Genomic DNA, 15292 nt, shown 5'->3' on the forward strand with positions numbered 1-15292 from the left:
TGATCGTGTATTTGCTATAAATCTTCAGTCCCCTCATGAATCAGTGTTACGTCCACCGCGGTCTCGATCAAGTTTAACCATTGTGCGCTCTTTCCTGTCGATAATCGGGTGAATATGAAACACTTCAGTTTTCCTTCAACTTTGAACATTGGTGAGACAAGAAGTAATATCTGTGAACGTGACACACGAGCACGAGAATCGTAACAAAGCTTCGTAGATATCTATGATCGGTAACAGTGAGTCATAACACGTATTATAACTGCATTCTGCAGCGGCGATATGGAATTGTTCAATAGCAAGTGTAAGCTTATGAGTCTGATATACTCGTATTGTCCAAATGTTATTCAATAAGGTGTAAATTAGAAATGATAGATTGTGATAAATAATTATGATTATTATCATATAAAATGATAAATAACAGGAGATCAATTTCATCCGTATGGTATAAAATTTAATATTTCTTTTCTGTTCCGTCGTAGATCCGAAACGACGGCTTTAGAATCTGACATTTCCGTTATTGTTTATTATTTTATTTCCTTCGTTCAAGTAATTTCAATTTCGTTGACCCAAATAGAATAATAGACAAAAGAAAAGGAACATTTGGTCTGCAGTCCGCCACATGCGCTCGGTAACCTGGGACCCATCCGCGCCGGGGCTTACCGGGGCGCGCTGACTCGCAGACAATACAGCCATAAACCCTACCGTTGAGAGACTCGAAAATTCGTCGCGGTCAACTCGCACCGTGATCACGTGCGCTTTATTTTTCTGACGTCCGCTTCGCCCTGAAGGAGAGGTTTTCCACCTCCACGTCACTTGGAAAAACCGAGAAATTTGCCTTCACCTGCAGGGCATAACCAATAAGGAGGCGAGTTTTGGTAACGCCTTCAGCGAACTTGGAGGAAGCGCGACGTCACACGAAATTCGAACAGTCATTCGCAAACACTCGTATCGACAAGAGTCACACGGACTCAATTCATTCGAAAACATTCATTCGACAACATCCACCTCACGATTCGTCAGCTCCAACGGTCGAGTAATTATATTAGTTTTTCTCACTTAACGAATAATGAAACAGTTGCCTAATATTAATTTGGCGGGCAACAGTCGCAACTGTACGCGTACCACGAAAGTCGAGCCTGGAATTTACAACTCCAGGCGGATTCGAAAGAGAATCCACGCGGACGGACGCGACATTTCCGATTAAGTTTGTATATATATATATATATATATATAGTATTTATTATGAATATCCATAACTATGATTTATTGATCGTGCACGGAGATAAAGAATAACGAAAAGCATGATAACACAATATTGGAACTATTCGCATTGCAATCAACTAATTATAAAACATAGTCAATTCTTCTTACTATATCTCCTATAATCAGTAAAGATCATTGAACCATTCAGTATAGCCGGATATGAGCTGCCAATTAATTAACATTCATTAAGTGACGTTACCGTACCATATTACAAGGTACTTGCAAGAAGTGAGTGTATCGACAGTTGATTTGTGAACCTAATAATCCTTACAACTTCCGCCGCGTTTGTCGTTATATTACATCGATGAATATCCGTTATGACGCCATTTACATTTGTAAGAACGTCCGTACTACAGAGACCAGACATAAGACTGACTTCGGGTTTTCTTGGCGCCTTAAGAGAGTATTTAAAAGTTCAAGATTTACACAGATTTACAATAATGTTGCAGAAAATAATATTAATTGGTTTGATTAATTTCATAGTAACTTAATTACTTTAGTTAATTAATTATTTCATTAATTTCATAGCACGAACATTATACAATTCTTTAAAAATTATGTTTTCTATTTGTAACTTCATTGTAAATTCCAGAAATACGTTTTCCTTGTTTCACAGTTTTATTTATATTACGACACTTTAATATACTCGTTTTAAAAACTTGGTAATGGATAGGAAATATAAAGACAGATTTTTCTAATAAAGGCTAAATCGCGAGGTTCTTCTCCTTCGGCTTGTAAAGTGCCCAATGGCCTCTCCGACCGTACGATTTCGCTGCAGGTTACAATTACGAACGAGGCGCGTAATTAAAAGCTGATGTCTCTCATTTATTAATGCTACCGGACGGGTCCGGCCGCAGCCTCGCTCGGTTTAATGCCAAACATCATCGGTCTTTCCACCGGTGTCCTTCATTCACTCTTCTCCTCCCAACCCCTTTCCATCATTTGCATACTTCGGCCACGAAATGCTCGTCCACCAATAGGGGTTATCGATAAACCGGCGATAATTACCCGCGCGACCGGATGACTCAATCAATTTTATAAACCCACCCCCCAGAGCAATTAAACCGGTGTCGACTAAGCTATGCAAAATGCAGCTCGTTTCTGTCCGTATATACGCGTGTTCATTCGGGATGCAGCTTGGAGTCTGTCGCGGTTATGGCACGGTATACTGACGAGCATACTTTGCTTCCACTATTCCCGTAACACAGTGATGGGCAACACCGTCGTGCAGCATGCGGGCATATGGCAGTGGTGGGTAAAATGTGTGAATGAGAGCGCGTATCTATTATTTTCTTCACACACAAAAATGTGTCGTGAATCACGACTCGTGACTCGTGATTTGTCCTGACGCGATGAATCGACCCTTGTAAGCGTACGTACAATACTTAGGTATGCTCGTATAACCCAAAATAATAAAGCTTACTTTCATTTCTTTCACTGCTATCAAACCTTCTATTGAACCTAACCACCCCGTGTGTGTAAATAATTTCAGTTGCAATCATGCTTTCTGTGAATGAAAAATAATAAAAGAATGAATTTTTCACCATCAAGGATTTTAGTCTAACTGATCCGGAAAGAAATCTTAATTGTGAAGGAAAATGAATGCAAGAACATTTTAATCACAACGTTTCATTATATTTCTTTTCCAATAGCTCTGTGTATTAATAAGTGTTGAACCTGAGACAAGAGCACGTGTTATACGAACAAAATATTGTCGATGGGCGTACGCAGGGGGAACAACGAAATCCAAGCACAGAGACATTCCATTATCTTTCTGGTCGCTCCTATTCGTTTAAACTCTGTTAACAATTACACAACGCTACTTATACACGACAGTCTGACAATTAACGGAGTGAACAGCGAGTGTAGTTTCACGATCGCAATGATAGTTTTTCTCTTCGTTCATATACCCGGAAAAGTGTTGCGTCGAACGAAAGCAAGTGCAGATTGGGGAAAGACGAAATTTACAGAAATTGTACAGTTCACTTACACCCCAAGACTCTCATTCGGGAATAACAGAAACATCGGGTATTGCTCTGAGCGTAGAATTGCATTTGAGATTGCCCACAGACAGTTGCGTGTAGTATTAAAGCAAGATTCTTACGTGCAACAATCGTTTATCAAGTAAATAATTAACATCGATTTGTTCGTTTTACTTTTTTCAACTCTTAGCATTCGGCGAATCGAAAATTATCGTCGTGCTCTATATCAACGCTGAGTATTACATCGATCAACAACGTTTATAAACACTCTGATTTTTTATTTAGTTTTCATTTTTAAACAATTCGTGCTGCACCGACATCCGAGGAGAAAAACATTCTCAAGCCAAGCATCGATCGTTCCGTTTGTGCTGTCAAATAAATCCTAAGCTTAGCTTAACTTGCACACTTAGCAATGAATCGCCTTCAAGAAGACTCTCAAATATTTCTTAACTCATCCGTATATGAATGTTTCTATAAAGTACAACAGCGAAAATTTTTTAAACACTTTTCTCCTCGCTGTCTCGTAATAAACATTAGCATTATATTATATATTCACATTTTCACAAACAAAACTCGCATAAATCACACCGCATTTAGACTCACCGATCGTGATCGAGACAGCTACGGTAACGCAGTCATGGTAGCTTTGTACGTCAATCGACGAACGGAACGATAGATTCTATTCAGGAACGTCGAGGACATCGTCGAAAGCAACGACTGCGATAAGTCGTACGATACAAACACGGTACAAAGTATCCGAAGCGCGATCGGAAATTTTTGAACTTTGAAAAGCAGCCTGCGTGTCGAGGAATCGTTTGCCACTGTCAAATCGTCTACAATTCTCGAGTAACTCGCCCGGAAGCAACACAAGTGCATAATACTCTCTATTTCTCTTTTAGTATAGTATCAAATATAGATATATGTAAATAGTAAAAGTGTTTAACAATAACATCGTCGACCTGCGTCTCGATCCTTTTTCTGCCTCTGTTCGCTTCGACAATTGCACACATGATCGGATCTATAATCGATGTTCATGAATCATCTGTGGTTTGTTAGCGAGTAGAGCAGTTCTAAACGAGCGTGTGACTAGCTCGATGAAAACGATCATTCGGGATAAATGTGTATCAGAGAAGATTATCGAGTTGTTTGGTAAAATATCGAGAGTTCGAGTATTTATAGTGCTACCAACGATAAGTGTTCGCGGTAGTTTCAATAGGGGAAAATAGAGAAGTTGACCAGGAAGAGTTTAGAAGAGAACTCTTTGTTCGTGTTTCATCATTAACGATTAATAACGATTAAATATATATGTATTTCTTTACTTTCGAATAAAATATTTATTAATCGAAGATAAAGAAAGATCTTCTCTGTTATTTTAAATGATATCAGAATGATTTGTCAGATTAGAACTTAATCAATTAGTACTTAAATATTATTTACAATATAACAAAAATTCGACGTATTTGTAATATTTTCAGTTATCTCCTTGATGATCAAAACTAATCAAAATTAAATAAATATTTACTAAATTTGAACAATAACAGTTACAGAACAATGTAAAACACACGTTCAGTGTAATTATTCTAATTTCCGTTAAAAGTATACTGATTCCTATTAACGCAACACTAATGTGAGCATTTCTTACTTACAAACACTCGCTCGTATCAACAAGAATCATTAAACATCTTCGAGTAACACACAACCTCGTACAATTTTACATTAGATATTGAAGAACTATGTAGTGAGATCTTATTCATCCGTGCCTCCAAATGTAAACGTACAGTACCGGACAAATAATCTTTAGAATGCCATAATAATTAATCAACGCCTGTCTTGTCTAATTGTTATTTTCTTACTTCAATCATACTTCGACAAATATTTTCTAAAATGAATCTGGTGAACAAATTGCTTTTTTTTTCACACATCGAGAAATTATGGACATTGACGCTCCATTTAACCCGTCTATGGTTTTTCCTTTTAAAATTTTTAGCCAACTTTTGCCTCGTACTAGACTAGAATCGCTGAAAACTGCAGATGTAATATGCTATTCTTACGAAACTTATTGTCTTAGATTACAATTTATGCTTGTAAATGAAACGTCAGAATTCTTCCGTCCAGCCAAGTATACATAAAACTTATTTCATATCTTGTAATTATACAAGTATCTCGACTATAATTGTTAACTATTGTAAAGTAACTGTGATGTATACTTACAAATACCATCAACCGTAACAACGAATAAAAAGAAAAAGTGTTCGAATTCATTTGCCCAGTACCGTTTCAGACCGTTCTGCTTTGGTAGAATTTTCCGTCACGGAGACAATAAAAATCCGGTGTAACAGGTATCGACAGTACCGAACCAGAAATAGAAGACAGCGAGAAATGAACATTCAAAACATGTGGGTTTTAAAGAGCAAAACCAAATTCGCACGACCCTCTTGCTTCACCACCAGTTTTATATAAAAACCGCTCACCCCTTCCCTAGGCGCAGGGATCTCTTGCTCTTGTTGCTGGTCGTGTTGTTCCTGTTTCGGTGTTTCCGGTTCCTCTACTCGAATCGTCACTGTCTCCTCCGTCTTTTTCACCTGCTTTCGATCTACCACCTCCCGTTCCTGCAACGGTTCCTCTGGCTCAGGCTTTCGACCCTCCAGGTACAATTGCATTTGCTGAAAATCTTGAGCTTCCAGCTCCTCCTCTCGTCGCCTCTCTTGTATTTGCTTCAACAGAGCTTCTTCCTGTCGCTGTAACACAACTTCCTGTTGCACAGCCAAGTGCAACTTCAACTCCTGCAACTGCAACTGCAGTCGCCTCTCTTTGCGAATTCGTTGTTGCTCTTCCTTCTCCTGCTGATTTAGCAGCTCCTTCTCTTCGCGGTGTGCTTCTTTCTGGTTTCGCGATGTAGATTGTTCTTCCAAGTGATGATGTTCTTCCTCTTGAGTGTTCAGTGAAGGATCCTGCCGATGATCTTTATGTTGCTTGCCAGATTCTTCGAGATTCTTCCGGGACTCCGATTCCCGATCATTCTGTTTCGTCATTAATTCTTTTACCTCTTTTTTCGATTCTTCCTCTTTCTGTCCGGATTTCATCGACTCTTTCTCGTGTGGTTGTTTCTCCAACCATTCGTCCTCCTCTTTTTTCACCGCCTCCTTCCCTTGTTGCTGTTTCTTCAATTCCTTCTCCTCTTGCTTCTTCCGCTTCGCCTCCTTTTTTCGTTCCTCCTTCTGTGCTTTCTTCAATTTTTTGCTCTTCTTCTTCCTCTCCTGCTTTTGCTTCTTCGTCTCCTCCAGCACCTCTTCCTCTTTCGATTCCTCTCCTCCCAACCTTTCTTCCGGTCCCTGCATCTCCATCTGTCCCGACTTCGCCTCCTCCTCCTCCTCCTCCTCCTTCTCCCGCCTTTTAGCCTCCTCAGCTAGCTTCTTTAATTGCTGCCGCAACAGCTCTTGCTCCTGTCGTTGCCGTTGCAGTTCGATCCTCTGCTCGATCTGAAGCTGCAGATCCTCTTCCGCCTCTAGCTTCTGTTCACCCGACTGTTGCTGCGGCTGATGCGGTTCGCCGGCCGATTCTTGCTCCGCTGTGCTGTTTTTACCTTCAACCGGATGCGAGCACGCGTCGTTAATAGGAATTTCCTCGCATCGAGGCTCGTCCGAAACGGCCGCGTTCGCCGCGGCCGTGGCCGGAGGTTAGTTGCTACCTGAATGCTGCTTCTGATCCGAGCCGGCGTCGGAACCGCTCGAGCTTAATGTCGTGTTGCTACCGTACGGGTCCAGGGAGGACTGCACCGACATGCAGCGACCCTGTCGCCTCACTCTGTGGGGAGAGAGTTTGCCCGGGTCGACACTGCTCGGGTCTGCCTGCAACAAATCCTCCGGTCAAGGAATTTCGGGAACTGAGCCACGGTCGTGATCCATATAACGAATCGAGTCAGTGGAAATAGACAGAACATCCGTGTGATAAATACGTGATAGAGGCAGCGGCTTTAGCCATCGAATGGTAAACGCTAATATTGACCAACGTCTGCTAAGTCTGAGTTTGGTATAGATTAAGTATTGGGTATTGGTTAGGTGTTAGGCATTAGTAAGGTGGCATGTGTGGGGATCAGGTTTGAGTTAGGTTCTTGGCTAGATTTTAGGTATTAGGTATTAGTTGGGCATCCTGTCCCTGCACCAACTAAATGGTTGTTACATGCTTTGATCTAGAGCTACTAACTCGACTCGTTTAATGGACCATAGTTAGGTTCATATCTACACGATGACGGTGGTTTACTATGAGGGATGGTGAATTGACACTGAACAAACAGTGAAACAAGACTGGTACGTCGGAGGGAAATGTTTTTAGGGTGCTTTAGAAGATACTGCGTATTTCGTAGTTTTTGGTTGTGTGTTATGAATACATAAAATCCACAGTTCACTGATATGTATGTATAATATAAGGAAAAGTAGAATATGTTAGATGTTTAGATATTTTTTATGTGTAATACGATGGATTATTATTTTCAGTTACCATTTTTGAATAATGGTCGATTGGGCTTTACTTTTCGGTCGTAAATGTTGAATCGCAATGGGCTAGGTCATAACTGTCGTTTAAATTACGCAATGGATCTCGCTACCCGAAGCCCCACTGATAAATTACGGACCGATACAGATAAATTAGTTACGATTGATAACGTCTTGCCATTTCCGGTGTCACCGTGCTAAAAATTTTTAATTCATATCTGGGCTGTGCGATTTTTAATAAGTGGCTTGCCTTTGAATTGATATATTCTTTTTGTTCTTCGACAACATTGTAGTTTCGTTTCCGATAATGTCGTAGATACAATAAACCTTCGATTTTTGTGTTGTCAAACCTATTTTCTGCGTAGAAAGAAATTAATTCTGAAAATGTAAATAAAGAAAGGACAGATATAAGAAACATGTTAGTGTATATATTTCGCTTTTGTAAGACGGTTTAAAAGTAACTAGAAATACGCAATATTTTCTGGGACAGCCTAATACAACGCTACAGATGCCGATACAGGCCCAATCGAGTGTTAACCACTTGGGTGCCTATTACATTTGAAGAAATTGTTTCTATAAAAACCGATTCAACTTTTCTTCTATCTCCTATAGTAAATCATGGTCTTAAAAAAACAATATGTATGTACACGGTATGAAAAAAAGAAAAACTAATTCTAGAAATAATAAAGAATTATCCATGGTACTTGATTCTGTAACAACTCATTGTGTTGCTATTGATATGGACCCTATCTTTGACTACTTCAAAATCAAACTATGAGTCCATGGATATATTGATAAGTATTGTTTCAAATCGGACAATAAGTTACACTTGTTATTGTCCATTGTAACATAAAAAATACATGACGTCACATGCGTTAAAAGTCACCAAGTGGTTAATACATTCCAACAGTTCAACTTTATATATATATATATATATATATATATATATATATATATATATATATATATTTAAACACATTCATAATACCTATAGTACGGGGTGTGAGAAAATATATGGGACCAGTTTCATGTGTAGATTCACTACTTTGTGTAATTTTGTATTTTTATGAAAGTAAATGAATGCTGACGGCGAATATTTTGACATTTTTAGTGCTTTCTCGACATGCTTTGAAAGTAGGAAATAAAGAAAATACGAATAGAGGTGTGCGAAAAAATGGAGGACAGTATATCCTCGAAAATCTCTAAAAGTTGTATTCGTTCGAAATAAATGAAGACCAAATAAAAAATCTGCTTATATGTCATTTCACTGATCAGTAAACTGAAACATGACGATCTTACTAGACAAATTCACGTTACATTTACAATAAAACACATTACTACAAATGTATCTTAAAATTCTTAAAATTCATAAATTTAGAATTTCATTTAAAACATCGTGACAATAAGAAAAACTTTAACGTGGCATCAATTCTTAATAAGGTGATCTCTATTCTTCGAACTTTCAAGCAGGATTTTTAAATCTGAGATTTTCGAGTGAATACCACATTTACACAGAAATGTATTCTTACTTTAAATCCCTTGAAATCGCAAATATTTCTGGACGAAACTGTGTGTCACATAGTGACCCCAACGGAACACGTACATCGAACAGATTTGACAAACAGTTACTACCTTCGTGGTACGAATGTACATTCTAGTGTTTCGTTTTGTTAGATATTCACAGACTAATGTCCTGGGTGGTACATTGAAATTGCCGCTTGCAACAGTATGTTTTCAAGAATTAATTCCCATCAGATTATGCGAATCGTGTTGCTTTTGGGAGGGAAAAAGCGATCGTATCATAACGCCGCTCGGTTCAGAAGCAGCGAACGAGATCGTAAATAAGGATACAAAGATCGAGATATTAGAAGAACAAAAGAGCAGCTGCCGATAACGATCGAACGTGACATTTAATGTCGCCATAAATGGAAAAAAAAACAATGAGAATAGACACGTTGGATTTTATTTTGGAAACAACACGCACCTGATAGGCTAACGCGTTCATGATGATCTCGGACGGCACCAGGTCCAAAGGATGGACCTCTTTCATCAACACGTTCGTCGGGATTTTATGGAACTGAATGTACTCCAGGAAGTTGCCTATTACTTCTTTCAATGATGTGTTCTGGTTACTGTCGCAGTACTTTTTGCTCCACATCAGGGCGGCCTGATTGAAACAGGAAAACCAAATTTGTTAATGCGTGAAAATAGAAATTATTGATATTACAGATATTGGAATATAGATGTAGCCTCGAGAGTATATACAGTGGGTGATCAAATTATTAAAGTCATCTGCCTAAATTGACGATTGTAAGATTTCAACAATATTTCTTATAATTATATAAGTACAGCGTGTATAATAATTACAGCATGTGCTAGAATAAGTTGAGTAACGATAAGACATGCACGTGATTGCAGCGATACAAAGATTACAATTTTGCATTGACAGAAACGTTCACCACTTCGAGCATCTCCTGTAATGTATGAAAGTTTATTTTACTACCACATTTGACCTTGCATGACATTCAATGATAGCTCGCTGAAGTCGTCTCAACACCGACTATCACATCGCCGTAAAAAAACATAGCATTCTTCTTCTATGCCCTCACCCACGCAGAAAATGTTTGTGCCACAATATACCCCCCTCTATACCGTGTAAGTTTTGCATATAACGTTTTTTCATATTATTACAAATAACGGCAATATTCAAAGTGGACATAGTTATTGCCCCACCCTGTATATGAATACATTCGAATGATATTTACAAGGGATTATAAACTACCTGTTCTTGTATTAACAGACTATTTGGCATTTCATAATTTAAGTAGAAACGGGGCAATCATTCGAAGTTGAAAATTTAAATTCAGAAAGAAAAAGAAGTATCTTAGTTAATTAAATTTTACGTACTTGGAACTTGGTAAACTCATCAGCCCGCAATTCTTCTCTAGCTAAGATCAAACGGACTACGTGTTGTGGAAGCAAAGTGAAAGATCCCAAGTTCAACACTTCGTTGCCATGTTCGTCGACAAATTCCAGCACCTTCACATATCAAAAGTCAAAGATTAATATTGTCTCGAATAAATCTAAATATAGTTCTGCCAATGTTTAGAGAGTATAAATTGAATATTCTTAGTAAATTCTTGATATATTTCTGTCGCTCATAGTAAGAAACAATAAAATCGCAGAAATTAATACAAGAATTTAATTGCATTTCTAGATCTAATTGTAATCTGGTTATATAAAAAAAAAGTAACGATGGCAGTGACCATACACGCAACCATCAGATTTCTTTATTTGTTATTTTTATGTCACAAAGACATACGATCATTCTTGCGATTAATACGTTACGATCTAGACTGTCACCTTGATGTCATTATCAGTGGTATTTATTCATTTGTAATGAAAAGAAAGCAAAACCGATATAGACATTTTGATCAATATCACCAGTATCTGATACAAATATGTTGAATTCAAGTCTCGTGTCACGGACGATAAGATCTCGAGATTAGAAATCGCGAACATTGGGGATTATCAATAAATGTTATGTCAGCGTGATTTTCTTACAATACTTGTACAAGTTATTATTCGTGTTAGTATTAGGTTGGTGGAGAAAAAATAGCCAACCATCAGTTGTGTCTATAGTGTTACAATATCACATAATGTACACATTATTCCCTCTATTTCATTGTAATTCCGCGAACTCTAATCGTCATTCTTTTAACAATGCATTTAAAACAATCTACATAATTTGTAGTTACAGCAGGACCAATAATAAATGAAACAAATGTAACGTACAAATAACTGTCAATTACATAATTATACACTCCAGCAAATATTCAATATCGCGACAAATAAAACGATATAAGCTACAGCTTAAATGGAAACTTCTTCGAACATAAAAATATACAACTACATAATTGAACATTATTGTCGTTAATAACTTTTTGTAGTTGATGCAACATAAAAGAACGACAGCAAAAAAAAACAATAGAATTATATCTTCAAGCTGCCATTTATTTTCTACGAACCTAATAGATTGTACAATGAAAAATTTGTACAAGATTTTCGATCGTAGTTGACCGTCAAAAAATTGTTCTAACATTTTGTTTAATAAAGATGTTTCGTACTATTTTGTTAAGATTGGAAATTTACCTTCTGAACCAAAGACTTTGTGCATTTGTACTGAATGTATCGCTCCGCAGAAGCCAATAAAGCGCAAACTGTGTCCACTGTTATGCAGCATTGAACGAAACCAGCGCAGGCACTTCTGAGCTGGTTCAGTCCATAGTAATCGGCGGCATTCATTACTCCTGTGAAAACAGGAACAATGAAAGGAGAGTTTTTCTATCATAAATAGACAATATTGTCAGCTACACCTAATCTCTGATAATGTGCTAAACATAGTAAATGTTTTAATTATAGAAAGCACCGAATAAAGTTTTTTCTTTAAAATATTGTTATAATAATATTGTTGTACTTGCCTAACAGTGTTCTCGGCTGCAGCATCACGCAGCCAGTATGAATATATTCTATCACCTGACGAAACACGTCCGGCTCGAATTCTTCGATGATTAAAGTGTGATTCTGATTCGGCTGCGGCTTGGCAAAAAGTATAAGTATTCATACGAACGAATTAACAGTAAAATAAATGAATAGTTCAGACCGTGTCTCGAACTTGAGAAAACTATGACAAGCAAATCGCACGGTAAGTTTAATGATAGACGCAGTTAACATTAGAAAAAAAATACTATTTCTGTCATTATAAAACATAAGCATATTTATTCACACTTTGTGGTCGAGAAATTTTCTTACCTTTCAGTATTGTATAATCAAACATGTAGTGGAAACACCAAAATATGGGTACTGTTTATCTTTCTAAATCCATAAAATTGACTTTTTACTATCATTTGTCTACAGCAAAATTGTCTGTCAAAAAATTATATTATTCTATAGAAGTTTCAATTTTTAAAATAGAATTTAAATACATAAATTTTCGCAAAGCAGTTAATGCTAGTAATGAAATTATGTTACTCAATATTTTTTTTTACTCTATCGTCTATCATCAATAGAGTGCGGGTGTTTATGCAAATATCCATTTCTGTGGACTAATTTACACAGACTGCAGTCAAAGAGAAAATCAGTCCTATCAAGGCTTCTATGAGATTCAGCAGAAAAGAAAATCTGGAAACGTTATTAATCCTCGTGCACTCCTCAATAAACCTTGTTATTCATTGAATGAAAATCAAATTAAGCAAATATATTTACTTATCGCTAGATTCTACATGTAGGCTATAATGGTGTCAAATTAATTTACAAGTTTCTATAATCATAAAAAGTATTTGTTTTAAAATGTGTACCGACTTCGAAATGTAATGCTAAAATGTAGAAAATAAATCGTATTCATTCATTATTTATACAGAAATGCAGTAACGGTTAGGAAAACTTAGTCTTTCTTGCTAAACAGAATATTAAATACATTGCAACTTTGTTGGAGAAGGCGTAAAAGTTGCAATGTATTCAATATGCAATTTAGCAAGAGAAAATAAGTTCTCATAACCGTTGCATTTTTGTATAAACAATGAAAATAGAAATTATTTTCTTTTTAAGATGGTTTTCATTATCATCTGTTAGACAGTAACCGTAAAGAAAAAGATCAACGGGAATAACTTTGGATTATTTGGAAGGAGATGATTTGCGAATAAATATAGTAGTTTATATGAAATCAAAAAAATCGGAAAATTGCTGCAAATGCGACCACTGCGTGGTCACACTTTAGAAGATGTACAATGTTTCATTCGGATTGGTGCATCCGTTGCAGGGTAATCATTGGACATATATAAAACACACACATCGAATTGTGCAACCTCCTCCTTTTCGAAGTCGGCCAAGAAAATACAATTAAGAATCAATCATTGGCTTCAGGACAAATTAGCCGGAACAGTGCACGAGGATGCAGAGGATAGTTTAACTGTATTGAGTATAAATGCATAAAATCTGCAGTCGATATCGAATAGTGAAATAGTGATAGAGAAATAAGAAGCTGATCTCTAGTAGAAAAATCTCAAAGAGAAAGTTTCCCCTAATAAAAGCCACTGTTAAGTAAATTGATTTTTTTCATTTTTGCAGTAATGGTTGTACAGACTATATTGCAACTATATGGAAGGATGTAAGAAAGAGATAGAGGAAAAAGTGACGAGTAGAGAGATTATGGTATTCGGAAGTGACATTCAATGTACCTCTTGAATGGGAGCCAACTGCTGCGTGAACCCTGACCGCTACACGCCATATAACAAATGCACATTTACTATCAATTTAACGGTGGGATGTTCTGTCGAACACGTTGTGTACACTCGCGAACGCCAAAAATCATCTAACATTTTTCATTAACGCTACACATATCTAAGACATAGTGTATTTAAATTCTCCTGGACTAAACTGTACTTTAACCCTTCAATTCCCATAGCTCAAATTGCGATCCAATAGGGACAATTTTGTTCATTTTTATCTGTATTGATATAAGTACATAATTCTTAGAGTTATCGTGGAAATAGTTTATTCAGAGGTTATTATGAAAAATAGATAAAACGTCCTAATTAGATCCTGTAAACTTTCAATTTTCTTATGTCCGAGGCCAAATAAATTGCGTCACCTGTAGGTGCTTATGGGAACTGGAGGTTCAAGCTCTATAATCTATTAATTTTAACGTGTTTAGGATTTTTTATTCAATTTCTTGTGTTCAAACTGTGTCTGCTTTCCAGTTTGCAGCAATGAAACCTGTGTGTACAACCACAGACGAGATATATGAATAGACCTCCTGACATGCAATGTAATTTTCTGTCCCATGCTTCGAGGGCGTATAACTACAAGACAATTTATTCAAAATGCATCGTTAATGGACTTTTTACATGTTCTTGTTTTATTTGTTTTTATATCTTGCCTTACATTTGTACATTTGTAACAGATAAATTCAGAATAGATGTAGTTTCATAAATAGTTTATCAAATCTACACGTGGAAGAATATATACACCGCTTTTATTAACATTTACTGCCTATTGTAAGAATGTTAATACGCACTAATAATTACTTTCTGGCAATTGGTAAATTTTTACATATGAATTTACTTACACGTTATTTACTTACAAAAATTTTATTTATTGCGAGTAATTAAATAATGAACGTATGTTAATATTCAGCTACGTGTCTCTCGAATTATAATGTTGACGCGTGCCGAGGAATTTCGGGGGTCTCTATGGGGGGAGGTGTGCGAGCGAGAGAGTACGGTAGAGCGTGCCACGGTATCGGTGCTCTCCGTCGGTCCAACGCGCTGATGTTGTTGCGTCATACCATGCCGTACCTGGCCGTACCATTCGGTGTTTGGGTCGTTCAAGGAGGAAGGTCGTTCAAGCCGGCAAAAACAATTCAACACGAACGAACGCGTCAAAGAAGCGTTAGCTTCCTCACTTTCTCGTGAGCCGTCGCGGAGGGTGGTCGCGCGTCTCGTACTCGTCTTTTCTCTTGTTACTAACCCATTGTTTGTTGCAGGCATTCGACAACCA

At 37.2% G+C, this 15292-nt stretch overlaps 1 protein-coding gene across 1 annotated transcript; it reads right to left on the bottom strand.

The window, feature by feature from the left end:
- Nucleotides 1-5632: 5632 nt before the first annotated feature.
- Nucleotides 5633-14010, bottom strand: LOC107192265 (trichohyalin-like; the record flags this gene model as incomplete). The annotated part of the gene is made up of 7 exons (XM_015581482.1): nt 5633-6828; nt 6934-7093; nt 9720-9902; nt 10643-10774; nt 11888-12045; nt 12217-12334; nt 13972-14010. Coding segments are annotated over 7 exons (1986 nt in total), but the record flags the coding sequence as incomplete, so codon positions are not given.
- Between the last annotated feature and the right edge of the window lie 1282 nt (nt 14011-15292).

The sequence above is a fragment of the Dufourea novaeangliae genome, unplaced genomic scaffold, assembly GCF_001272555.1.
Source record: "Dufourea novaeangliae isolate 0120121106 unplaced genomic scaffold, ASM127255v1 scaffold318, whole genome shotgun sequence".
NCBI classification, from domain to species: domain Eukaryota; kingdom Metazoa; phylum Arthropoda; class Insecta; order Hymenoptera; family Halictidae; genus Dufourea; species Dufourea novaeangliae.